The sequence below is a fragment of the Cryptomeria japonica genome, chromosome 7 (genome assembly GCF_030272615.1).
Source record: "Cryptomeria japonica chromosome 7, Sugi_1.0, whole genome shotgun sequence".
Classification (NCBI taxonomy): domain Eukaryota; kingdom Viridiplantae; phylum Streptophyta; class Pinopsida; order Cupressales; family Cupressaceae; genus Cryptomeria; species Cryptomeria japonica.
The window spans coordinates 854,121,321-854,148,792 of NC_081411.1; the positions used below are offsets into that span (position 1 = coordinate 854,121,321).

At 38.6% G+C, this 27,472-nt stretch overlaps 1 protein-coding gene across 5 annotated transcripts in view; it reads left to right on the plus strand.

The window, feature by feature from the left end:
* The first annotated feature begins 742 nt into the window (after positions 1-742).
* Positions 743-27,472, plus strand: part of LOC131028943 (protein DJ-1 homolog A) — an 81,386-nt gene continuing 54,656 nt past the window's right edge. For 3 of the 5 annotated variants that reach the window (XM_057959324.2, XM_057959322.2, XM_057959325.2), the window contains exon 1: positions 829-1,078. In XM_057959324.2, the coding sequence (XP_057815307.1) occupies positions 869-1,078 (210 nt within the window). In that variant the 5' untranslated portion in view covers positions 829-868. Of the gene's footprint in view, positions 1,079-27,472 lie in introns of all 5 variants that reach the window. The other 2 variants (XM_057959321.1, XM_057959323.2) reach the window with 2 other exon arrangements.

Sequence of the window (27,472 nt, forward strand, 5' to 3'; positions counted from 1 at the left end):
GGTATGTGGGTCTTTTGATCTCGATTTATTCATTTTGGTCATCACATTTTCCCGCATACACATCTTGCCCCATATCTCTCTCCCTCTCTCCCTCTCCCTCTCCATCTCCATCTCCATCTATGTGGGTCTTTTGATCTCGATTTATTCATTTTGGTCATCACATTTTCCCGCATACACATCTTGCCCCATATCTCTCTCCCTCTCTCCATCTTCATCTCCATCTCCATCTCCATCTCCATCTTCATCTCTATCTTTTTACCCTTCTCTCTCTTTCTATTCCCCCCTCTATCTCTCCCTTGTTATATCCGTCTCTCTCCCTCTCACCCAATTGCAAACATAACACGAGCCTATTGGTAATGAAACTTGATTATCTTCTTGATTCAAAAGTTTTATTTTAGTTATGATTAGATCATTGTAAGTGGATGCATAGTTGATTTGAAGCTACCATTTCTCCATTAAGATCTTTGATGCAAAAACATATTTTCTAAATCGTCTACTAATTGACCTCATGTAGTACACAAATTTGTGCAAAAACTAGACCAAAATTTTTTGTAGTTGACCTTCCACCCCTTTTTAAGCAAGCCCATTGCACACCAAAATGCAATGGCTAATTATTACATTATAACATTCCACTACCAAAGTACAGAGTAAATGTCGAGTATGATAATTTTATAGTGACAATAATTAACATAAATTTGAAGTCATAGAAGCCATTCTATTTTTCACTTTAAAAAAGAGCCGAAATTAATAGGTGGCCGACAAATAATACGCCACGTCACCGGAACAAGATAATTTTTATGCTACATAGGACAACAAATAAACTGCTGAGGTTAGGCAAGCGTACGTGTTATGCGGAGTTTATTTGTAAATGGCTTGCAATGCGAATATGATGCATATGCTTGGGGTCTGTCGAACTGCGCGGCTAACTTCATCTATCGCTTTGCCTTTAGGAGCTGATAAAATTGGAAGAGGATTTTATACATCACTATCTAGCAGGGTTAAATTTACAAGGAAAATTTGCGCTTCGTTGGCACAAGCTAAACCCTCGGCCTCTGGAATGGCATCAACACAGAAAAAGGTTAGCTTAACCTTTTTTAAATCCCTTAACGCTGAATGAAATTATATGATGTTTAACGCATTTTAGGTAAAATTGCTTTATAATTTTGTTCGGATTGTCTAATTTTAAAGCAAAATTTTGGAGCCTGAGAGCGTTGAGTGTTTTATAAGAGCGTTTCATAAGCAAAACATTAGTTTAGCAGATCATTGAACTTCGAAATTTGAAAACGTACATTGAAAATCAACAAATTGGAGATGTTTCCATATTTAGAAATGCCTACCCGAAATCAATTAAACGTACATGTTTTATCTTTGATATTTGGAATCTACTATTTTCAGAAAACACAAACTTGTAAAAATAACCGCGTAGAAGATACATGATCTCGCCTTTAATTTTATGGGATACGAAAACTTTATGTATCTTTTAAGTAGAGTAGTTTTGAGAATTTTTAAATTCTGGTAGGCATTAAATTAGGACACAGACAAATCCAACACACTTCTATGTTTTGACTGAAAATTTAGTTATCTTTTTATTTAAAATTTGATTCTGTTTAGTTGTGCTTGATATTATCATACGTTAGACATTTTTAAAAAAAAATGTTAGTTGTTGTGACTTTTAAATTTGATTGTGCAACTGAGATCATTGTGCAGAATCTCGACAAAAGTTCCCTTTTAGTGGTCAAGAATTAAAATGTTACGCATTTTTCATTATTGAGTCCACTAAACTCCAACATGTTGATGCGTGTTTTGTGACACTCGTGGACACAAAATAAACTACCAAGTATTCTATCCTCTCTTGAACAAGGAAACTTCAAATGCTAAACTATGTGATCAAATAAGGCAACCCCTTGGTTTACAATGTGAACAATGCGACTTTACGTTGGATAGACTCAGTGAATGATGTGATTTGCTGTTAATACAAAGGCACTTACGCTTTGCTGGAATTAGAACTTGAATACTAAATTGACTTGAAATAAAAGACACAAAGAGTAAGGTTAGAGAAATCTAAGCTAAACCTAAAGACAATGATGATAATGGATGGTGCTTGGATAGATGGATTCCATAAATCAAGTCTTGCTTCGCCATGAGGAAACTACACAAAACTGATGCAATCTCCAAAGGTAACAAATGATTTTCATGTTGTAAACATTCATCCCAAATACCCTATACTCGTGCAATTGAAATGAACATCCACAATCAAACTAGTGCTAAATTAGGTTCAGACTAACCATACACTGCAATTTGCAATCGACAAACTTTAAATGGTATGAACCAATGAATTCATCACATGTCATCGCATTTCTCCATTACAAACAATGAACTTCAATTAAAATTTGAGAAGTAGAAACCATGCAAAATGTTGAAACAACACACAAAGATCCACCACATCTTCAATGAAAATTATGTATTTATTCCATCATAGTCTTTTCAACAATTTCTGATCTCCTCCTACTACTACTTCTATTCTATTCTCCTATTATTAACTTCTAATAATAACCATTACAAATGAGAAAGAAAAGCCTTATATAGAGTTCTTGATTACAAATGATGGGCCCAGATTGATTCTAAATCAACAGCCAAGATAATTTATCAAAACCCTAATGTGAGGTAGTTACGACTACCACTTATATACATTTAATACCTTCCAATGAGAAGATTACATTGCTTTGAATACACGTCCTTCTAAGGGGAGGAACAATGAGAATATTAACACAGGCCCAATGGCACAATTGACAATGAGTAGATGATGACACTTCATTCAAGGCACCCACATGTCCACTTGTTCTTCTTCGTAAGATGAGTCAGGTTCAATGAACTTAGAAATTTGACCTTGAATAATTTGACTGGTTGATGATGAGTGGATGCCACCTCAACTTGCATTTGTTTTGTAGTCTTTTCATCCTTCATCACAAAGTCCTTGTACTTTCAACACTATCTCTTGATACTCAACATCATCAAGCCCCCTTGACTGATTGTGATGGTTCATATTCCCAAATTGCACCATCTCGTTGAATGTTCTTTTTCATCTTCATAGTAATTGTTCTTCAATACCTTGGACCTTGATCTCCTTTGTAGTTCTTGAGTCCTCCATGTTGTAATGTTTTGTGCTTGTGCATCTTGATGTTGTCTTGCATTGATCTTCTTGTACAATCCTTCACCCCGATCTTGGATTTCCAAGGGGAATCCAAGATTGTTGTAGAATCCTTTATCATAAAGCAATCCGCTTCCTTCTTCTTTCTTGAACATGTTGATCTCTCTCACGTTGTGAAGTCCTTTTTATGTTGTAATTGATTTCATCTTGCCTTTACTTGCGCATTTCATTCTCAATCTTCATAATAATTCATCTTGACGTTTCTTGAGCTTGTCCTTTTTAAGTGTGAATCTTGATTTTGATTTTTCACGTTGCAAGTCACCATTTTGGATTACATTTTACTCCCAAGTCAGCCTCTTGTTCATATAGCATTTTTCATTATTTCCACATGTTGAGGGTTTTCACACCAAGTTGTCCTCTAATTGTTTCATACGTTTGAGGGTTTTTACACCAAGTTGGCCTCTAATTGTTTCATACGTTTGAGTGTTTTCACATGTTTTAGAGAGGCCCTATCCAAGTCAGCCTTGACCCATCTTATCATATTTCTGCCTTAAATATCTCTTGAGGGACGAAGGATCACACCTCCTACCAAGACCACCACCTTCTCAAGTGATGTGTCTCTTCCAATCTGATTTCTGCCTCTTCCTCAACTCATGGCTCTTTGAGATTGATCCTGATTTTATTAATTGCATCCCTTAATTGATTCCTAGTGATCCCTTGGAGAATCGCCTTCCTTTGCCTCTCCCATGTCAAGAAAAGGTATGATTATATTTAATATGGCTGCGATTTATTTACTCTGTAACAGGGTTTGTTAATCTTAATGAAATTGCACCATATACATGTCTTACTTATTGGGTTGGGAATGTTATAGATTCAAACAGCTTGCTGATATATATTTATGCATCAATGCTGGGTTAGAGACATCTTGTTTAAAGGTTTGCTAACACCACAGATTGCTGATCAAGGGAACGGATTCCTTATGGCCAGCGCTTTAGGTGTTAGAAAATTGTGAAATCTTTGAAAAGACAATTTTCTTTTATTAGGGTATTTATTGTCAAGGCAGAAGCATGACAGATTTAGGCACTAGAGATGAGTAAATCTTTCATTTTTTTCAAGTTTTCAATAATTTTTTTCAAGTTCTAAAAAAAAAATTCAAGCTCTTTTTTAAATTTGGTTTTAGTGAGTTTTGAATTTTTTTTTGAACTTTTTATGCATAATAAGCAGTTATAATGATGATTTTATTTTTATTTTTTTCAATTGTAGTGTTGTTAATTTGCAATGTTTTTTGTTTTAGGTTCATATAGAATGGTTGGTAGTTCTAGCTTGGTTGCCCGAAATGTAGAAAGTACTTTTAAATTTGACGCATTATCACCTCTTTGACGACAAATAACGTGATTCAACAACTTCCTGGTGGTGTGGGTTATCTTTCACATTGTAGCCAATGTGGAATACAGAATAAGAGCTCATATTTTCAAGTGGAAGCTCACTTTTGCACCATTTGTTTACAAGGAATAAAAGTTTGTCTTGGGTTAAATAAAGAAGAGTTGCCAAAGGAACAAATTTTGGCTTATATTAAAGAACAAGAGGATGCCAACATGAAAAGTAATATTACAAAGGCTCTTGCAAAATCCTCCTGCCAAGAGAAGCTTGCAGAAAACTCTTAGTGGCTTCTCACAACTGGCTGGCCCACATCCTTTCCTGCCAATGGCACCATTGTTTGAAGAAGAGAATGTTTTGGTTTTGCAAAAAAGAGGCTCATTAGAGAAGGCCTTAAAAAATGAAGAGAGGGAAGCTGCAGAATAGAGCATTGCTCGTTGCATTTATGGCAATGGGCTTCCTTTCAACATTGTTAGATCACCTTATTGGTGGGATATGGTGATGACCCTTTGCAATACACCCCCTGATTATGTTAGTCTTGGTTATGAAAATGCGCAAAACCACCTTATTGTTGAAGGAGAAACTTTTAGTAGAGACATGATTGAGAGTAGTCAAGGATACATGGCTCAAAATAGGTGTTTCCATCATTTTTGATGGATGGAAAGATTGCAAAAATAGACCATGGATTAGTACTATAGGATTGTCCTTAAAGGGGTGATGTTTTCTAAGGTAGTGGATTGTGAGGGGCAAGTAAAAGATGCAAGTTTCATTGCCAATATCCTCCTAGAATCCATAATAAATAAATATCTTGTTGCAAGACATGACTTATAACAGTTAAGTGTATGCATTTGAGGCAAAATATAGTCATGTGATCATTTTTATTTATGCAACACCCCCTTGCCCCCCCCACAATGAATATTGTATAGTGTGGATATTTGTATGTTTTGCCTATAGTTTTGGTGTAGGGTTAGTTTAGCTTAGGTTTAGGTTTTGTGGTATCCTGCAAAAGAAAAATTAAGATGTTAACATAGCTCAACCATTTGCAATACAATCATATATTTCTTACTTGTGCTCAACCCTAATTAGTTTGCTAACATTTGTGGACACGTCACTTAGGAAACTGCTAGGTGGTATTACGATACAATGGATATAAAACCATGGACCAAAAAAAAAACCTTTAGTGGCCAAAAGGATTCTTGCATGACCCCCCATACCCTAGTTGGTGTGCAGCCCCAAAACCCACTAGGTATGCCAAGGTCTACATAAAGTGTTTAAAACATGCAAAGTGTACAACACATATTCAACATTCTTGCTATTTCTAACTCCTCAAGTTGGGAGTTTTGATCCAGATTTGGTTGCAATCTGGTGGACAACGCACTAAATTATAGAAATTTAATTTGTTATGTAAATAATAATGTAATGTCCCCGTTTCCAATGCCCTAGTTTTTGCCATAAAATTACAAGAAATAGAGTTAGAGATATCATTTACCAATTGTGGAACAAGATAGATCCTGGTTGAGACCTTGCAATTATGTTAGGTAATCATTGATTACTAGAAACATTATCTTAATCAAAAGCACAAATCTTTCCTACTAGGGTTAGGAGCTCATTCCTTTCCATCAAGCCCAAGAGCATGGAATGACACCCGCCATTCAGCCTCCTGGCCCCACTTGGGGTGGCTCTACTTGAATGGAACTTAGGTGCTACTTTCACCCCTTATTATGTATTCAAATAATACTTTTCCTAACAACCTATCCTCATTATGGAGCCCCTTGGGAGATCATTCAAGGTGCCTTGAGCCATTACATTAGGCCCAAGTGCATGGAATGATACTTGCCATTTAGCTTCCCAGCCCCACTTGGGGTGTTTCTACCTAAATGGATCCCTAGCTACTTGCATCCCTCATATGTCGCTTCTCCCCTCCATAATGGGACAGTTCAACTGTTGGTTGAAAATTTTGTACACTTGGGGAAATATACAAAATTGTGGTTTCAACCATAGCACACGAGTAAAAACTCTCCCAATTAAGGGAAGACTCCCCCTATCTAACTACAACTTTGGAAATAAAATAGGATGGGACAACAATCTTTCTTCTTTTTTCAAGAAAGACAATATCCTTTTCTCTTCACAGAAAAGAATAGCGATTGAATATGAACAACAGTAACCACTTTCAAGTGAAATGAGAGAAAGGAAATGAAGTTTCCTGAAAGCGCAAAGACTTCCGTCACTTCCTTCGGGACGGGACAACAATATCAAGCTCAAAGACTTGAATATGTGAAATCCTATCTACCCTTTGCTATACTAAATTTTAGAACGAATAAAAGATAACAACTCAAAGACTGGAATAATCTATTCTTTCTGTATGCGGGGAAAGCGGGTCAATAGAACTTAAAATGTGAAAAATGAAGCCTAAGGAGCCTTGTCCACACACCCACAGGACTTCTTGGTGCAAGCTATGGAGACATGAAGGATGACTCGGCTTCCCAAGGTTGGTTTCATGGTTCTCTATCTCACAAGGTCCCTCAAACCGATGTCTTTGCTCTCAGATCACTGAGCAAAGTGGTTTAGGGATGACAAATGCAAGAACGAGGGATGTTTTGGTTGATTTTAACATGAGAATGCAACCTATCTATGCATGATCCTACAAATGAAATGAACTAGATTATAAGATGACAAGATTAGTAGTGATACTATCCTAACATGATATACTAGTTATATAGTTAAGCTATTGATAAAAGAAGCAATCTAAAATGATTATTAGATTAATTCTTATTTGCAAAGAGAGAGACTAAATGTGATAAAATTGAGCATAAGTATGATACTAAGAGCTTGCATATGAAAATGGAGGAATGAGAGCTCTATTTATAGCAAAATTAGGGCAATGGATGGCCAGGATTGAAAGAGTTAATCAAGGGTTGAATTTGAAAGTTGCTCAATCCATGTTCACAATTTTCACCAATGAAATGGTGACAATTGGCAACATAGGGTTGGTTGAGAGGAGATGTAAGAAGCATTAAATGCTTGAGAAGACCTAATGGTTACCTTAGGGGGTAAGGGTTAAGGTTAGGTTAGGATTACCCATTGGATAAAACTTTTACCCAAAGGATAAACTCTTGTGCAAAGGATTTAGGAATAACCATGGTCAAAGCAATAAATGCTTGATGAGACCCTTGGGTTACATGGAGGTTGAGTTTAGAGAAAGTCTTCAATCATGTTGGAGGGTTGAGTTAACCATTAATGGTTTGGAAGACTTTCAAAGTTAAGTTGTTGAAGCCTTTAATGGTTTTCAAAGACTTTGAGGGTTTGAGAAGTGACTTCCCCTTGCTTAGGGATGTGACAATATTTAGGAGATGGGTTAGGCTAATTTAGAAGTGATTAGAAGAATCTAGAAGGGGGTTTAGAGAGGCAAGTGGGAGATGTAGGATTTTGCAAGTGGGTTGAAGGTAATTTAATTAAAATAAAATTAATTTATTTCAATTGTGGTTGCAACTTGTATTTGTAGGATTTTGCAAGTGGGGGTAAATGTAAATTTAATTAAATGGGTTAGAAGGGGGATTTTAATTAAATGTAAATTTAATTGAATGGCTTAGATAGAAGAAGGGTATATTAATTAAATCTTAATTTAATTAATTGGACGAATTAAGAATAATTAAATGAATAAAATTCACTTAATTAATTGTGCAACTTTTATGTGTCTACACTTTCAACACAAAGACAAGAACTAATGCAAACTCAAAGACTTGCTGCTATTTCTTATCAAAAAATAATTTTTCCTCAAGAATAGATGCAAGCTCAAAGACTTGCTGCTCCTTCTAGAGATTTTCCTATTTTAATTATTCTTCTCTACTTGCAGCTCAAAGACTTCAAATCAGATTGGACTAAGCTCCTTTAGAAACACTTTGCATAGAAGAAATGAAAAGATTCAAACTCAAACATGTAGCTCAAAGGCTCAAAACTTGAGTGATCCTTCTTTATTATTCGTCAAAACCTTCAATTCACATACATAAGCTCAAAGACTTCTTGCTGTAAATTTGGCAGAGTTTTTGCTTGCTTTCCCAAAAGATGATAATTTCAATAGACCCCTCAAGTATTTATAGAAGAGGAGCCTTGAGAAAAAGGTGGGAGGATCCTAACTAACTTGAGAGATTCTCTCAACCACCAAGACTCATTCAATAAGTAACTGAGACTTCATTAACTAACTAAGAGTTATTCCAATTAACTAAGACTTATTCGAACTACAGTCCTAATCGGACACAACTTGTAGTTGCCTTACATGTAATTACAAAAGTGCAAGTAATGTGTAACTTGCTTTTTACAAAAAATACTTTTACATGTAACTTGTCAAAACAAAATTACAAATGCATACAAAAGGGGGGAAAATTCAACTAAGTGTTGAAAAACACTTAAGTTGAAGCACATGAAGACACAAATCCTTGAAATTTTCAGATGCTTGCTTGTAGTTCCTCGGGATTTGGTTCATGGGTGTTCTTGGCAACAACCATGGTCTTCACAATAGTGTCATGACAGAGAAGGAGTGCAGAATTGTTTTTATCTAGGATAGACTGGATTTCATGCAGAAAGGTTTGGTGTTTCATCAATGTTTGAATTGAAGCAGCCGTGAATTGTTCGCTCCTCCATTCATTATGAATCCTCGTTTGTAAATCAGCAAGAACTTCGTCTTCTGGAATCAGCTCTCCATCCTGACTTACTATGTTACAAGAGGCCTTTTCACAATGTGAGACAATATCTCGGTAAACTTTGCCCCAAAATTTTTTTACATCACCGATCTCCTCAATGAGGGATTTAAGAACAAGGGTCTTGTTTTCCAGGAGTTCTTCAAATTCCAAGTACATGACCCTGGAAGAGATGATGACATGCTCCTGTAGAACACTCAGCTGTTGTTGGGGCATGGTATGCCAGATTGTCAAATTTACTTCAACACTTTCCAAATTCTTTTTGAAAGTATTAGAAGTCTGATCCAATTTCTCCTCAATGGTCTCCAACTTAGACATTATTTGAAAAATGTCTTTCATTACCTGTGCACATAGATCATGAAGCTGATCAATCCAGGAATCCAGTGCTTGTACCTTTTGAGCAACCCTTTCCACTCCACGAATTGATTCTTGGGAACCAGAAGAACCTATGGAGTTACTCCCTTCAGCAGCAGGTTTTGTAATTTTATGAATGGCTGCCATAAGCTGTTGGTTTTCCTCTTCTAGCTTGTCTTTTTTTGCTAGAAGATCATCACACCTTTGCACCAATGAAGCAACAGAAAACCGAGCATCATGTTTAATGACCTCATGCGTCTGTTTTCCCAACTCTATCCTTGTAACCTTATAATCGGCAATTGACATTTCTTCAAGTGGCTTATCTGCAATAGGTTCCACAATTTCGGCTACCTTCATCTTGTTACTGTCAACAGTTACTCTGGAGATAGTCTTGGCCTTCTTAGCAACTTTGGATCTGGACTATTTGAGTTGCTGGTAATCAAAGGCATCAGTTGAGATTTCTTGCTTCTTCCTTTTTGGGGTAAAGGAACTAAGCCATGGAGGCAAAGTCATCAATTCCCCTCCAGTAGCAGCTGTAGGCAAAGGAGAAGCAGTTTCTGTTTGAATCACTGTGGTCATCCTGGGAGGAATATTTGTTTGGACAGTGACCACGGTTTGCTCAGTTACCAATGGGCATGAAGATTGCCTCATGAATTCTTCAAAAGCAGAAGTGGAAGTATCAATTTCTGATAACTGGATGCAAGTAGGAATATCCTCAGGAACTTTCAACACACTCTCTTGTTGATGATCAGGAGATGGCTCGTATGCTGAAATGGGAATTGCCTTCTGAGGAGACTCATCCACAATCAAATCAGGAGGAGAAAGAGGCGTCTCAATGGAAACTGGTGGAATGATCTCATGAGGCGAGTCTGAAACTGGAGACTTAGGAGCATCATCAGATTGTTGCCCCTCTTCTGGATTATCCAGATCAATTATCTGAACATGGAATCGTGATTTTTCCTTCCCACGAACTGTTGTCTCCTCAGGAGGAAGCACTACTGCACGACTAACTCGCAACTTGATCCTTGTGCCTGAAGATGATGCACCCTCCTTGTTGTCAACTTGAATCTCAGACTTACGTCCAAGAGGCCCCGTAGAATCATCTTCTTTACCAACCTTGATTTTTATAAGTCTAACAACATTACTTTTCAGCCATGCGTTGGTGTTGGCCAAGATAGGCTGAAATCTGTCAAGGATGGATATGCACTCTTTGTGCGACCATTGGATCAAAGGAAGTGGAGCTTCCTCAACCCTCCGTGAAATGTATTCAGGATCAAGTATGTGCCCATCATCAATCATCCCTTGTGGGATATCCACCAAGTTCAAATCAACAATTTGCTCAACAGTGAGCCTGCAGTAATCCATCTTCAGAACTTCGGCTTCCGTGCGAAGATCTACCTAGATGTCTTCAATGCGATGTACATGCACAAAAGATTTCTTGATCTTCTCCTTCATACCCCTATAATCAAAATCGGCTCTAGGTTTAAACCTTTTGAGCTTGATTCCTTGCAATTCAGTCTCCATGGCCTTAGCCTTCACAGATGTGACAAGGGAATACCGGCCAATTTTCAATGGGTTTGTGGTAGAGATCCCCATTCCAACCTTGTGCTTAGCAGACTGAAAAGTGTGGACAGCCATGATCTGTCTTCCCAACTCCATAAGAATGATCTTATCAGTTGGGTATCTGGGAAGCATGTATGGCTGACCATCATAGCATCCGATCCTCATATAGGTGAAGGTGGGAAACTGCAGAAACAAACATCCATACTCACACACCTTGTCCCATGCCTCATCTGATACTCTCTTGTTCCTAAGATTTATGTCAAACTGACACATGAAATATCCGAAGAATGCATCTTGGACTCTTCTGAAATGCAGTCTGCTGGGTCTCAATGGCAACTAGTCATAATATTCCCAAACTAGTATAAGTGAGCGATCACCCTTGGTAGAAAGACCTGGAAAGTGTCTAAGTGATGCTACTAAGTATTCCAAATATGAATTCATGAAGAAGGTCATGGTGGTAGGAACTGCTGCAAGTTGCTCGCACAAGGCATCGCTGATGACTTCTCCCCATGAAATGTGATGAGACTGCCGTATGAACATGATAAACTGGTACATCCATGGCTCAAAGACATTGGAATGCTCAAGGCCCATCATCCTGCTGAGGAGGGTTATGGTCTCTCCAATCTCCCATTTGAAATTGTAGCGGTACAACTTCGCCCACCTTGAGAAGGAGGCTCGTGGCTCTTGGATCCACCTATTGATGCGTCGCTTGCAATCTTTTTCCCTCTTCACATAATACTCCGCTGCACTTTCTTTGGAGATTTCCATATAAACAAGTGCAGGAGGTATTCTGAAGACCTTCTCGATTGTATCTGCATCGAGACGAATTATAGCTTCGCCATCATCATTTTTGATGACTTGACTCTTTGTCAAAATGATGGGCGCAGGCAAGAATGAACTCAGGTTCTAGGGCAGCCACCGGGAAAGAAGATGCATGGTGAATATGGCTGTCTAACAGCCGTTGCAAGTTATTATCCTGTGGATCTTCTACCCTTTTGATGAATTTCGACATATCAATGTGCCTTATTTCCGTGTCTCTGATGCGATCCAAAGGAGAAGAAACCTGGGAAGGTGCTACCTCATTCTGATATTTGTCATATTTATATTTCATCTTCTTTGGAGTTGGAGATGACGGCAAATCTGACATTGATTGTGAACCTGGAATGCTGTGATGAAGACTTAAAAGAGTTAAGGCAACATCATAGTCAGTCGCAAATATCATTCTTCCTTCTCCAAATGGGTAAAACTTCGATTTTAGAACTGCATGATGTTGTGAGAGGAAGAGGGGAAATATATGGCAATGGGAAAATCTTGACTTTGACCAATTTCGGATCTTGGGGAAATTTTCGCAAGTATACAAGTTGGAAAGAACATACATGCAATCGAGGTTTTAAAACCCGAATACAAGTACACTTGTAAAATTGCAAATAGAGAAATAGATGGAAAATGAGATTTTGACTTGCGGAAAATGACAGAGATGGAAAGTACGGATATGGGGAACATGAATGGATAGAAATGGGAAAATCTGGGAATGTCATTTTCATGAAAATGGGAAGAACTCTTCAACATGTAATCCGGTTTTTAAAACCCGAAATTGAAAGGGAGGGGTATTTCACACTTTTCAACTTGGGATTTTAACCAAAATCCTTAACCGTAGGGGAAGAACAAGAATTTCCAGCGTAAAGAGGGAATTTTGGGAAGAACAACGCAATTCGAAAATTGCATACCAAAGGGAAGATTTATCTCACAAAAACCGATTTTTGGGGGGAAGAACAACATATTTCCAAAAATGCAACTAAGAAAACAAGAAAATAACAAAAAGAAGGAAAGAAAGAAAAGAGAACATAGCTTTCTTCAAACTGAAAACGCTTCTCCAAAAATGCAACAATCTTTGGAATGGAGAAGACACACCAATAAATAGAAACAAACCGAGATGCCAAACCCTTGCCAAACCCTGCCAAACCCTTGCCACGTTTTTAGAAAAAACGTCTTATATGAAAAAACGTGGCAGCAAATGAGTGTTATATGGCATGGAAAAAGGTTGAATCCTCCTTAACCCTCATCGCCTTGGCATGAAAGGCAAAAACGAACTAGGAGATTGCATTTTCGTGGAGATTTGGTCCATCAAAAAGTGGCATTAATGAAAAACGTGGTTGCTGATTTGAAGCGAAAACCAGTAAATGTAACATCCAAATGGCGTGAAAGGTGTCCAAGAATGCATGAAAATAGGGAAGAAACCAAAATGCCTCTCCTTCCTAGAAGTCCTCCACAAAAATTTGCTTTGAATTCTTCAAAAATTGTTTTTTCTTGCAATTCGGGTTTTTGGAAGACAAGTGCAAGTTCGAATTTACACTTGCATGTGAAAATCGGGTTTTTGGGAAAGAAATACAAGTTTCAATTTCACTTTTTCACTTACTAAGCCAAAATCGGGTTTTTTGAGCCTAATAGCAAATTTTATTTTTGACTTTTTCACTTACAAAGCAAATTCGGGTTTTTTGAACCAAATAGCAAGTTTTAAAAATGTCAAAAATGCACTTTATGCATAAAATCGGGTTTTTTTGGAGAGAAATGCAAGTTTTAATTACTTGTAAAAGGGAAATAAAATCCCTACAACAAGTTAGAAATGCTTGCACATATGTAATGGGGATTTAAAATCCCTATTACATGTAAAAACCATTAAAGTAGGGGTTTTTAGACCAAACTGCAAGTTTACTTGTAATCGAGCCAAAAAATCCCGATTTTAACTAAACAAGACCTAAAAACAATTAAAAAAACAAAATCAAGAAAGGGAAATTTAAAAGAAATTGCAAGTAACATCTTTTAATAAAAGTGCACATGTAATAAGCTAAAAATTCCCCTACAACAACCAAAACAATGAATATCATTAAAACTTGCAGTTTGAAGAAAATTCTCCACCTGCAGTTGGGATTTTAAAACCCGAAATTGAAGGAAAGACATAGCAAACGAACCCAGAATTTCATTGCCAATATCCTCCTAGAATCCATAATAAATAAATATCTTGTTGCAAGACATGACTTATAACAGTTAAGTGTATGCATTTGAGGCAAAATATAGTCATGTGATCATTTTTATTTATGCAACACCCCCTTGCCCCCCCCAGAATGAATATTGTATAGTGTGGATATTTGTATGTTTTGTCTATAGTTTTGGTGTAGGGTTAGTTTAGCTTAGGTTTAGGTTTTGTGGTATCCTGCAAAAGAAAAATTAAGATGTTAACATAGCTCAACCATTTGCAATACAATCATATATTTCTTACTTGTGCTTAACCCTAATTAGTTTGCTAACATTTGTGGACATGTCACTTAGGAAACTGCTAGGTGGTATTACGATACAATGGATATAAAACCATGGACCAAAAAAAAAACCTTTAGTGGCCAAAAAGATTCTTGCATGACCCCCCGTACATTAGTTGGTGTGCAGCCCCAAAGCCCACCAGGTATGCCAAGGTCTACATAAAGTGTTTAAAACATGCAAGTGTACAACACATATTCAACATTCTTGCTATTTCTAACTTCTCAAGTTGGGAGTTTTGATCCAGATTTGGTTGCAATCTGGTGGACAACACACTAAATTACAGAAATTTAATTTGTTATGTAAATAATAATGTAATGTCCCCGTTTCCAATGCCCTAGTTTTTGCCATAAAATTACAAGAAATAGAGTTAGCGATATCATTTACCAATTGTGGAACAAGATAGATCTTGGTTGAGACCTTGCAATTATGTTAGGTAATCATTGATTACTAGAAACATTATCTTAATCAAAAGCACAAATCTTTCCTACTAGGGTTAGGAGCTTATTCCTTTCCATCAAGCCCAAGAGCATGGAATGACACCCGCCATTCAGCCTCCTGGCCCCACTCGGGGTGGCTCTACTTGAATGGAACTTAGGTGCTACTTTCACCCCTTATTATGTATTCAAATAATACTTTTCCTAACAACCTATCCTCATTATGGAGCCCCTTGGGAGATCATTCAAGGTGCCTTGAGCCATTACATCAGGGCCAGGAGCATGGAATGATACTTGCAGTTCAGCTTCCCAGCCCCACTTGGGGTGTTTCTACCTAAATGGATCCCTAGCTACTTGCATCCCTCATATGTCACTTCTCCCCTCCATAATGGGACGGTTCATTGGTTAAAGTATTGAAGAGTCTTATATACATGACCTATCATGCCTAAATATCATGGTGGCAATACTAGCAACATATAAATATATATATTAACCACAATATGTTAATTGCTTATCATTCTTACCCCTTATCAAGTGGAGACAAGATAACAGATCAGCCTGATCAGAATTCTTTGCTTTATGCCTCATACTAAGCACTGATCATAGTTTGCTGACTCCCCCCTAGTCATTCTGAAATTAAATAGTCAGTTAAGACACTCAAATCAGATAGTCAGTTAAGATCGATTGACTTCCTTTCTGGTCTGCTGTTCCTTCCTTCTCCTTTGCAGATTGATCTGATATAGCCTCTAAGAGGAGGCGTAGAGTCATCTCCTTTGCAAGAGATGCCTTGCTTCCCAAAGATGTGTCTCTTCCTTGCTGATCACCGTCCCTTCAAGATGTGGCTGGTAATTAATGATTTGTTTAGGATTATAATTTCTTTTGTTTCTAACTAATAATTAATAGGATGATTTAAATATCTATTCTGTCTTTTTCAGATTAATTAATCTGATTACTGGTTCTCTTTCTGATGTAGATCTGCTCTTGGAATAAGAATAATATGCCTTGAATGAATCCCAGAATGATCCACAAACACCTCCTATTAATAAATTTCAACCAACACCTCTTCATCAAAGGTTGCAACCTTTCTAAACAAGTTGGCTAGCAATTAGGTTTAATTATACAATTTATTATTTCCAAACCCTTGCCCAAAGCTGGGCACTCCATAATGGAGGTCGGCCCTAGCAAAATACACAAACTTAGTCGGCCCTTAGGTGAATACTCCATTGGCCATCTAACACTAATCATGCTATGTTCAGGAGGAATGATTTCTGAGTTGGCTTCTAGGGAAAATTTTCCTGGGTCAGCTCTAATGTCATTTTTGCTTGTTGCTTGGGTTTAGTATAAGTGTAACTGATTAGTATCTAGGGAAAGAATGGTCGACCAGTATCCATATTTGCTAATTGTTATATTCAGGGATCTGATCAGTAAGTGTGATTGTGCTCTCCAAAGAGCAACTCCTCCCAAAAGCAAAAGTTGTCGACCTTAGGAATTCTTGAAGTTCTGAAGAATTAAAACTCTGGAAGAACCAGGAACAAAAAGCTCTTCTTTTTTCCACCCAACTCTTTGGTCTTAAAAAAGAGTTCCCTTCTCCGATCCTTCCTGCCCAATCGGAAGGGACAGCTAATGCGTTCCACTTCTCAAATCAGGGTATGTGGTCGGTCTGTGACCCTGGATGCTGAAAGCATCCTTGGAGCGATCTCGTAGTTCCTACAGGGTGGAGAAGATGGGGTTGGTCCATGGCATGACTTTTCCTTCTACCCCATTTTTTGGGCTCAAAAGGGTTGAAGGGAGATAGTACATCAAGTTGTTCGCAAGGGCCAACTTGATCCTCTTCCCCGAGGATCCTAGAAGAAGGATCCCTAGGAGAGCCACCAACTCCAACTATGGGCCATGTACGATCGATACTAGATCTAACCAACTATCCATCCTACCTTCTCTACGTTCTTGATAGTCTATCTTCGTCTCAATAGAGTTTTTCAGTGGCATGTTACGGTCCTGTTGTGCGTTGCACACACTCCCTGTCGCCGACAGGGTCCCCCTCTTTTAATTTTCCAGCCTGTGTCTTGCCAAGCTTCAAATTTAATGTTTATTCGCCATGTTGGGATCCAGCAAGTGGCAGTGAAGCAATGGGCTTTATAGCCATTAAGTGAAAGGGTGTGTTTGGATTTTAAGTCTTATGGCTTGGGAGTTCTACGCGGAGAGTCTCGCATTTTGAATCCCCAAAATCAATCCAAGGGAGACCTAGTTTTAACATAAGCCTGAAAATCTGCTAAGTGGGCAAGAATGTCTATTCCATAACCTTGCAAAAGTCGCCTTTAGGTCGGAAGATGGAAGGGATAGTGAAAAACGTCTAAAATGTTAAAACTTTTCAAAATGGCCTTTTGGGCCGATTTTTGCAAAAAGCAAGTAAAATGAAAAATGTTATAACTTTTCAAAATGGCCTTTTGGGCCGATTTTCGCAACAAGCAAGTAAAATGAAAAATGTTAAAACTTTTCAAAATGGCCTTTTGGGCCGATTTTCGCAAAAAGCAAGTAAAATGAAAAATGTTAAAACTTTTCAAAATGGCCTTTTGGATCGATTTTCGCTAAAAGCAAGTAAAATGAAAAATGTTAAAACTTTTCAAAGAGGCCTCGTGGGCCGAAAATCGCGACAACCAACCAAGTAAAGGTGTTGAGTTTTAAGTTTTACAAAAGGGTCATTTAGCCCGAAATTGGGCAAAATCGCGCAACATTAGAAACTTTTTCAATGATCCTTCCAACCCGAAAAGGTCATAAAGGGCATTTAAACGTTAGAAATCAGATTTCAAAATCGCCTTGTAGCCAAAAAAGGCAAAGATGGTGTGAAAACGCTTAACTTATTTTAAAGTTTGCAAAATGGCCGCTCAGGCCGAAATTGGAAGAAAAGAACATTTTCGCGAAATGGTCATTGAGGCCGAAAATGACAAACTTCACAAAATTGCAAAGAGGCTCAATGGGCCGAAAATGGGGAGAGGTGAAAAGTAAAATCGCACATAAAGCCCAAGTGAGCTGAAATCCACCAAAATTGCCAAAATCGTCATGTATGCCAAAGATTAGGAAAGTCCAAATCGCAAAATAAGGTTAAAGGCCGAAACTTCAAACTTTTCAGAACCCCTCTCTAGCCCAAAAATAGGTAAGGCTTTTTTTTTTAAACTTTGAAAATGGCCTTAAAGGCCGAAAATCGAAAATACCGAATGCGTTAGAGAAGAAAGGGGTGTTGGAAACCATCCGCAGAAAACTTGTGCATTTCCTCCTGAGGTCGTGAATTCCCAATAAGCTAAAATCATGTGAATACCAGGAAACCCGAATTTCATCCCGAAAGGCCGAAAATCAAAGGGCGAAAATGATAAGGGAGGGGAAGTCGCGAAATAAAAGCCTAGGCGGTGTCTTTTGTTTGCATTTATTCCCTCCAGCTCGGAAATTGGGCAATTAGAGAATCGCGTGAGCTGTGGGGGAGGCATTTTAGGTTTGTATTTGTCTCTTCAGCCCCGAAAATCGCCCAGCATCCAAAATTGCGGAGCTATTATACTTTTTTTTTTCAAAAGCCCTCTTGAGCGAAAGCATAAGTTAAGAAGAATGGAAAGGAAAGGCGTTTTCAAAGTTTGCAAAAGGGCCTTGCAGGCCGAATTTGCACAAAGCTTTTCTAAACCCAAAGTTTGGAGAGATTGCAGGATAAACCCCTTATTCGCCAGGTATGACTCGTTTTGTCTCCTTTAAAGTCATTCAAATTATGCAAGACTAGTCACTATGCTTAAACAGTTAATGGAGAATTAATCCGGTGAAATTTTGTAGATTACAATTTTCTTTTGAAAGGTATCGAGCTAAGCGTTAAACATAGCGTAAAGGCAAAGCGAAAATTCAGACTTAGGGAAATTTTGAACATTTTGAAAAAACTGAACTTAGGCAAAACTTTTCTCCAAGTACAAAAATTGGCAATCATTAAACAACCGAGCCCTGAACCGCAGCCAAGTAGCAGATTTTAAACAAAGAGCTTAATTCCCTATTCCATAGCATTTCACTTCCAAATTAATCAGGCTCTTTTACTGAAGCATCGTACTTTCTTCGGATTTCAGTTTTCCCATTGATCCTTATGTGCTAACATCATCCTCTATTTTGACTGCCCTGTTTGTTCCCTTCGTCTCATCTCGTAATCCGCATTTGGTTGTGCAGGATAAATGCCTAAATCGGCGGTAGAATCCTCAAAGATGCCTGGTGCAACCGAAACATCTCGGGTCTCTAAATCTGACATTCCCTGCAAAGGCAAGAAGATGAAGTACCAGTACCAAAGAGGAGGAGTGAGAGAGTCAAAAGTCTAGAGCATATGGGGGGAGAACATAGGTGATACTGATTTGGGCCACATAGACATTTAGGACTTCAGAGACCGGGCATATTCTCCTAATGCCTATGGCAAGCCTAGGCAGATGATGGAAAGTGGTATCACTCAGGCAGCAGGTTTCCCTCCATCCGTGCAAAATTATGAGCAAGTAGTTGAGGCTGCCCGACATTATCAGCCAGAGACCAGATTAGTGGTTCTAGAAAATACGGTGCTAGCTGATTTCACACCTGAGGCCATTGGGGATGCATTTGACATCCCATTTCCTGATAATCCCATTACTACAATTATAGATGAGGCACAGGTTGCTTACGACATGAACCCTGCTAAATGCAGGACATTGATAAACGAAGAATGGTATAAGGAGAGAAGGCCTCTGAGTATTAGGATTAGTAAAAAGACCCCCAGAAGTGACTTTCATAATGAGCATGGTGATATAGTCACCTTACTCAGCCGGGTTATGGGACTCCCTTAGTCTAACTTTTTTGAAGAGTGGATGTTCTACTTTACAGAGCAGGTCTTTGCCGGGAAATCCAAGTTCAACTGGGCTCAGATCATCAATGATAATATCCATACACAGCTGGTCGAACTTGAGGAAAATAAGTACTTCACCATGACCTCCTACCTGATTTACATGTTTGCCCGACAACAGCCACTGACAGGATTAATCAAGAAGGGTGAAATCGGGAACAACCCCAATCAGGTAAAGGTGTACGACTGTTACCCTCAACTGCACTACTACGACATTGCTCAAAGAGAAAAGAACAACGCTTCTCATGCAATTGGTCAATATGAGCGTGTCAATGACGCCTTTACAATGCACCTAGTCAGGTTGATGCAGGGGGGATTGCACATAAGGCTCTCAGAGCAGGCTACCATTTTGGTACAAAAGTACGATGCCTGGTTTATTCAATTCCCTAGGTTCACCTATATCAGGATAGCCGACTTTGAGGGAGCTCCGTTCCGACTTCCATGCTATCCCACAGACAAAATAGTCCTTATGGAGGTTGCAAGGCAGGCACATCCAGCGGGCAGCTTACTCAAAGATAAGAAAGAGTCTGGATTCACCTTCCCTATGATTTTGGGTGCCCTCGATGTGCATTTCAAGAATTCAGTACAAGCTGATGAGTCACTTGCTAAATTAGCATCTTATGGCCTACAGGAACATTTCCCAAAGAAATGTTTCGATCATGACAATTTGGCAAAAAGAGCCTACGATAGGTGCTACAGAGCAAAGGCATCAATTGAGGACTATTGGAGCAATTGTTCCGATGACTATGATGTTTGACAGCATGAGTATTCGAGGTTAAGTGTGCAGCAAATGTGGCTTTATGAGTACCGTTGGGTCCCAGATTAGGTGATAGATTTTGGCAATTGCTTACAGGTCCAAGAGTTCGAAGCAGTAAAATACCTCTTGTTGGGCATTGATTGGTCTCAGGATCCGATTACTGATTTTGAGGCAATTATGGCAGCTCCAGGAAGGTATACCGATCACTGGTTATCCTAGCAGATTGAGAGACTAACCCATGAAGGAATTCAATTTACATACCATATGATGGGCAGTCTCGATTCCCAGTCTTCGGAAGATGAGGGAACCTCAAGTGCACTGAAAGAAGAGGTTGAGAAACCCATAAAGAAGAGGAAGAATGCCAGAACTAATAGAGGGACTCGGGCATCGAAAAGAACTAGAAGGGAAAAGATCCCTATTAGAAGGCCGAAAGTTAGTTCGTCATCCAAAGACCCTAGTTTTGAGGATGACGTTGTTGAACTTGACTATATACCTGCTTCGCCCTCCCAGAGCGATGTTGATGCATTCGAGGCTAATAATCCTCTGGCACAAGGTGAGCCAGATGCAGAGGTCAGGATCATTGGTTCTAATGAGCCTGGAAATCAAGTTGAGGAGGGAGAAATTCCACCTAATCAAGAAGTTGGTAATCATGAACTCACACAAGGGAGTCGGCATGAATTACAACTAAATAGTGCCAACAAAGATGACACCACCGTCGAAGGAGAACGAAAGGGGGATGAGACCCACGAGCCCGACAAAACTGAAGAGCAACCATCACAAGGGGATACCCGACAGTTGTTCAGTGAGGTAGGGGAGAACTCAACTATAAGTAAAGGGCTGGATATTGCATCTGTTCCTTCTGTGACAAATCAATTATAGATAGGCAGTGAGCCAGCTGAAACCTCTAAGGAGCAAAGTGGGAATTTGGCCATAACATCCGAGCAGACCATCCCTCAAGATTGGCTAGTTGCTCGTGCACAGCGGAAAGCAACTGTCAAGCCACCTATCAACTTGGAGGATATCTTCTATGGCATATGGGAAACAAAGTCCAAAGGAAAGAAAAAGCCCAAGACCTACTCCCGGATCACCAAGGATGAGCAGAGGAACCACACCATCCATATCGCTACCCCACCTGTCGATAAGCCGGCAGATCAAATTGCATTGGTCGATTGTAGCATTGCAACCATCCCGATAGGGCGAGCCACCAAAGAGAAAGAAAGGGAAGAGTTAAAGGACTTCGTGCAGAATATGCTCAGGCAACTCGACGAAATGACTGCTGAGAGAAACATGTACCGAGTTCGTGCTGAGCAGGCTGAGGGATATATTGATCACTTGCTAAAACCATTGCAACATGCCCCTGAATCCCATGTCCCCCCATTGGCATTGGCACAAAGGACTACAACAGAGTTTGAAGGAGTACGTGATATCGCCAAAGCTGTCAAGGAAGGGATTCGAGACATTAAGGAAAAGGGAGAACGGATCATTGAAGATGTAAAGGACCACCGAGAGACCATTCTTGTCAAATTGTTCGAGGTAAAGAGGGAATGTCTCAAGGTCCATGAGGTGGTTGGTACAATTCTTCCCCTCATGAGGGGTCTCTTCTGGACCCACACGCAGATTCCCACATTGTCCGCTATCCTGGATCCTTATGACATCAGCGTTTTTAAAGAATGGTACTGGACTGCCAACATGAAGAGTGAAACAAAAGACACCATTAATAAAGAGTAGGAGGAATGCGAGGAAATTTTGAAAAACATGAGGGATCTTGGTGGAAAGATCCTCCGATCAATGGTTTTGGGCTGGAAAAATAGTTTGTCCGATGATCGAGTACAACCAGATTGGGAGGATAGATTGAGAATTGATAAGGTTGCATACTCTATGGAGGACCTAGAGTTTGCCAGTGGATTGCATACGAACATTTTATGTTTTGAGGCTCATCGGTTCGACTGGAACGATGGGTTAAAACAAGTAGATCGCCACTTGGAGGGTATGCAATATAAAATATGTAAAGTTATTTCAATTTCAATTAAAGAACAAGTTATGAACTATGTATGCTATAAATGCATATGAGGAATTATGTTGATGTCTAATAATTCTGATTTTATCTGCAGGTCTAAAAGAGAGAGATCATTTTATGTTTTCTATGTCATCTCCAAATGAATCCAATTGGTATATATATCATTTAGGCAACCGGTCAATTGGTGTATTGGCCGGTCATGCCTTTTAGGCATGACCGATCAATGCACCCATTGATCGGTGCCTTTGTAATTATACCATTAACACAAGGCTGTTTATCGGTTCAAAACCTTGATAGCATATTGTAATATAATATAATGATTGATCAAGATAATGAATCGGTTCATGTAAACACCGATGATTCAAAATGCACGATGTATGTAATCCAACCGGTGCAGTTGTTAACCACTGTTAATTCCAAATGAAGCGGTGTATGTATTAAGCTCGATAACAAATATGCCTGATGATTAAGCCCGATAACAGATGTGGATCGGTGCCAATAGTTATGCACCCGATAGCAAGTATGTATTGGCTAATAACCCGATAACTTCTAGCATTTAATATGCTAAGCAATGTTTGTAAAATCCGATAATCATATGCAATATAAGTTTAGACATGAAGCATGTAAATAACAGAACAAGGAAGGTTAGAAATATCTTATCTTGCATAAGCTACCATGCATTAACACTCCCTCTTAGCTTTGGAAGATAGATAAGGCAACCTGCATCACATTTCCTTTTCATAACTAAGATAATGTCAATCAACAAAAATCATTTATACATGAGAAGTACCATCAAGACATATGATACAAAATAGAAGAACATCACCTGAGTATGTGACATAAAGTATTATTTTAACATGTGATAAAAGTAAGAGAATCATCACCTGATCATGTGAGAAATCACCAAAACATGTGATTTGTAAGATTCATCAAGATATCATCTAACACGTGATATTAGTATTGCCTAACACGCAATACTTAAGGATAAGTCTATGAGAAAGGTTAGTTTCTCATCATATCCAAGTTGTGATAAGTGCAATAACATTTGTAAATGTTTATCACAACATAGTCATGGCAAATTCATGACTTACGAGAGATCCAATCATGATCAATGGTTGAGATATCACCTACACGTGATATCAGTATTGCCTAACACGCAATACAAGGATAACCATATGAGAAGTGCTTAATTTCTCATTACATCCAAATTGTGATAATGCAATAACATTTGTGCAAATGTTGTATCACAACATGGTCATGGCACATCCATGACTTACCAGTGATCCAACATGATTACTGGTTTGACTATCATAAGATCGTCACCTTATGATGTCTACATACAAGTGTTCAGTATCTGAGAGATCGTCACCTCTTAGATATGAACACAGGTGGCAAGAAGCCAAGAGATAGTCCAGACATGACAAAGAAGTTTACACATTAAACATCTTAAATATATGTAAGTATAGATTACAAAGCAGATTACCTTTCTATCATACCTAAACCCTTTCTGAAGTGATCAACCTTCACTCTGGAAAATGGTTTGGTCAGAATATCTGCAGTCTGATCTCCTGTACACACATATTCTAACTTTATCACATTCCTGTCAACCATATCTCATACATAGTGATATGGAATCTCAATATGTTTGGACCTGTCATGAAATACTGGATTTACAGAAAGTTTTATACAACTTTGATTATCACACTGAATAACTGTAGGTTTCATAGGTTCTCCAAATAATCCCACGAGCAATTTCCTTAGCCATACTGCTTCTCGAGCAGCCATTGAAGCTGCAATATATTCAGCCTCTGTGGAACTCTGAGCTACTGAAGATTGTTTTCTACTGATCCAGGATATCATGGCTGACCCTAAACTGAAGCAACACCCTGAAGTGCTCTTTCTGTCAGTCACACTGCCAGCCCAATCTGAATCTGTAAATCCATGTAGATCTATGTCAACCTTTTCATATTTAAGACCAAGCTTTAGGGTACCTTGTAGATATCTCATTATATGCTTTACTGCAACCAAGTGTATCTCCTTAGGTTCACACATGAACTGACTTAAGGCATTAACAGCATAGCAGATATCTGGCCTTGTATTTACTAGATACATCAGGGACCCAATCATCTGCCTGTATTGAGTGGGGTCAGTAGGTCTTGATTCTGCTGCTGCTTCTTTAAGTTTATGGAAGTTGGTTTCCATAGGAGAGGTCATGGGTCTGCAGTTTAGCATTCTAAATCTTGTCAATATGTCCAAGGTGTACTTCCCTTGGTTCAGTACAATATTATCAGAATTCTGCCATACTTCCAATCCTAGGAAGTAATGAAGAAGCCCCAAGTCTTTCATATCAAATTCTGTGGGTAGATCTTTCTTGCATTGATCTATTAGGTGATTATCTCCTGTAATTAATAAGTCATCAACATATAAAATTAATATTAACATATCACCTTTATTTCTTTTGAGGTAGAGATTAGGATCTGCATCATTCTTAGAGAAACCCAGCTTTGAGAGGTAGGTGTCAATTCTTTCATACCAAACTCTGGGAGCCTGTTTGAGCCCATAAAGAGCTTTCTTGAGTCTACACACATGAGACTTTGCATCATGAATTTCAAACCCTTCAGGTTGCTCTAAGTAGACTTCTTCCATGATCTCGCCATTTAGGAATGCTGTCTTAACATCCATCTGATGTACCTTCCACCCCTTTGCTGCTGCAATGGCTAGGACAACTCTTACTGATGTGTACCTGGCAACAGGTGCAAAAGTTTCTTCGTAATCTATTCCTTCCTTCTGTGAGAACCCTCTAGCTACAAATCTGGCCTTGTGTTTTTCAATACTGCCATCTGCAGCATGCTTGATTTTAAACAACCATTTAGAAGACACGATAGACTTCTTGGTTGGCCTAGGAACGATCTCCCAAACATCATTCTTCATAATGGACTGATATTCTTCAGTCATGGCATCTATCCATACTTTATGTTTGAGTGTATCTGAAACATTGTTAGGTTCAGCTTTAGAGAGATCATTCATAAGTGCAACATAGTTGATGAATTTATTAGGCCTCTTGCTTTCCCTGAAGGTTCTTGAAGGAGCAGCGAACTTCTGAGCTTCTGCTATAGTTTTGGTGGCCCATAGTGGTCTTTTCTTGTGATTATCTATAGGTGGGTTTTGTGTTTCACTTATAGTTTCCTCAAGATACTCCCTCTGAAGCTCAGGAGTAGGTTCTTCTTCTAGGTTAGAAGTAGGATTATGAATTTCAGGTTCTATTGTATTTTGAGCCCTTTTGAAGGCTAAATCTTCTTCGAAGATTACATCCCTACTGAGTTCAATATTTCTCTGTCCTTGTACATAGATTCTGTAGGCTTTAGAAGTTTCACTGTATCCTACAAGTATTCCCCTTTTTCCAGAGGGTTCTAGTTTTAGTCTTTTCTCTTTAGGTACATGAATATAGACCGGACACCCAAATATCCTAAGATGGCTGATATCTGGTTTTGTTTTGGTAAAGACTTCCTCAGGAGTTTTATCTTCAAGGTGTGAATGAGGACATCTATTTTGTATGTACATAGCAGTGTTGGTTGCTTCTGCCCAAAGGTTCAAGTTTAGATTTTGATCTAGTATCATGGCTTTGGCAGCTTCTACTATGCTCCTATTTTTCCTTTCAGCTACTCCATTTTGTTGTGGATTATAAGGTATTGATAACTCCCTCTTAATCCCATAATTTTTACAAAAGTCTTTAAATAGTTCTGATGTGTATTCCCCCCCATTGTCAGTTCTTAAGGTTTTAATTTTGTTTTCAGAGAGATTTTCTGTTAATGTTTTAAACTCTTTGAACCTACTTAGGATCTCTTCTGATTCTTTACATTTCAGAAAGTAGATCCACGTCTTCCTAGAGTAGTCATCAACAAAAATTACATAGTACAAAAATCCCCCTAGCGAGGGTACGGACATAGGTCCACATACATCAGAATGAATTAACTCCAAAACTTTGCTAGTTTTCCTAGTACTATTCTGAAATGCATTTTTGGTATTTTTACCTAAGGCACACCCTTTGCAAGCCTCTGAATGATATTGCTTCAACTTAGGTAGACCTGTGACAAGGTTTCCCATGGTTGACAAAGCTCTATAATTCAGATGACCTAATCTCCTGTGCCATACTTCATTTGCATTAGTTGCTTCATGGATCAATGCTAGATTGGGCTCTGTACATAGCTCATACAAATAGCCTTGTCTTCGACCAATGACCTTAGCGTCTTTGATGGAGGATCTCTTTGGCCAAGCCAACACCTTGTTTTCCATGAAGGTCACTTTGTATCCTTGATCTTCTAGTGCTGATATGGAGATTAGATTTCTTTTGATGCCTGGAACATATAGTACTTCTTCAAGTCGTAGTGACATGCCTGACTTCAGTTTGATGGTGCAGGTTCCAATTCCTCTGACTGGATGTGAAGAATCGTCTCCGATGGTTACTTCCTCATCATCTTTCTCTATCATGGAGTATAGTATTTCTCTAAAGCCGGTGATGTGTCTGGATGAACCACTATCGATCACCCATGAGTTAGATTTGTTTGAAGTATGGCTTGTAAGTGCTGAGTAGAGGACATAGTTCTCGGAGTCATTTTCTTTTCTAGATTTCTTCACTTTTGCAAATGTGGCTTGCTTCCCTTTCTCCGGACAGTTTGCAACATAGTGTCCGAATTTGTCACACCTATAACATTGAACATGTGATAGGTCTTTCTTAGAAGTGTTCTTGCCTTGTTTGGCTTTTCTTTTCTTGAATTGCTTCTTTTCGTACCTTTTATTGATGTTTGTATTTAGGACTTGCAAGTCTTCATCTATATTCTTTTGTTTTATTCCTACTTTGTTCAATCGGGATTCTTCTTGTAGACAGTCATCTCTTAGTCTTTCAAACTTAGGATATTTGGACCTTGCACTGA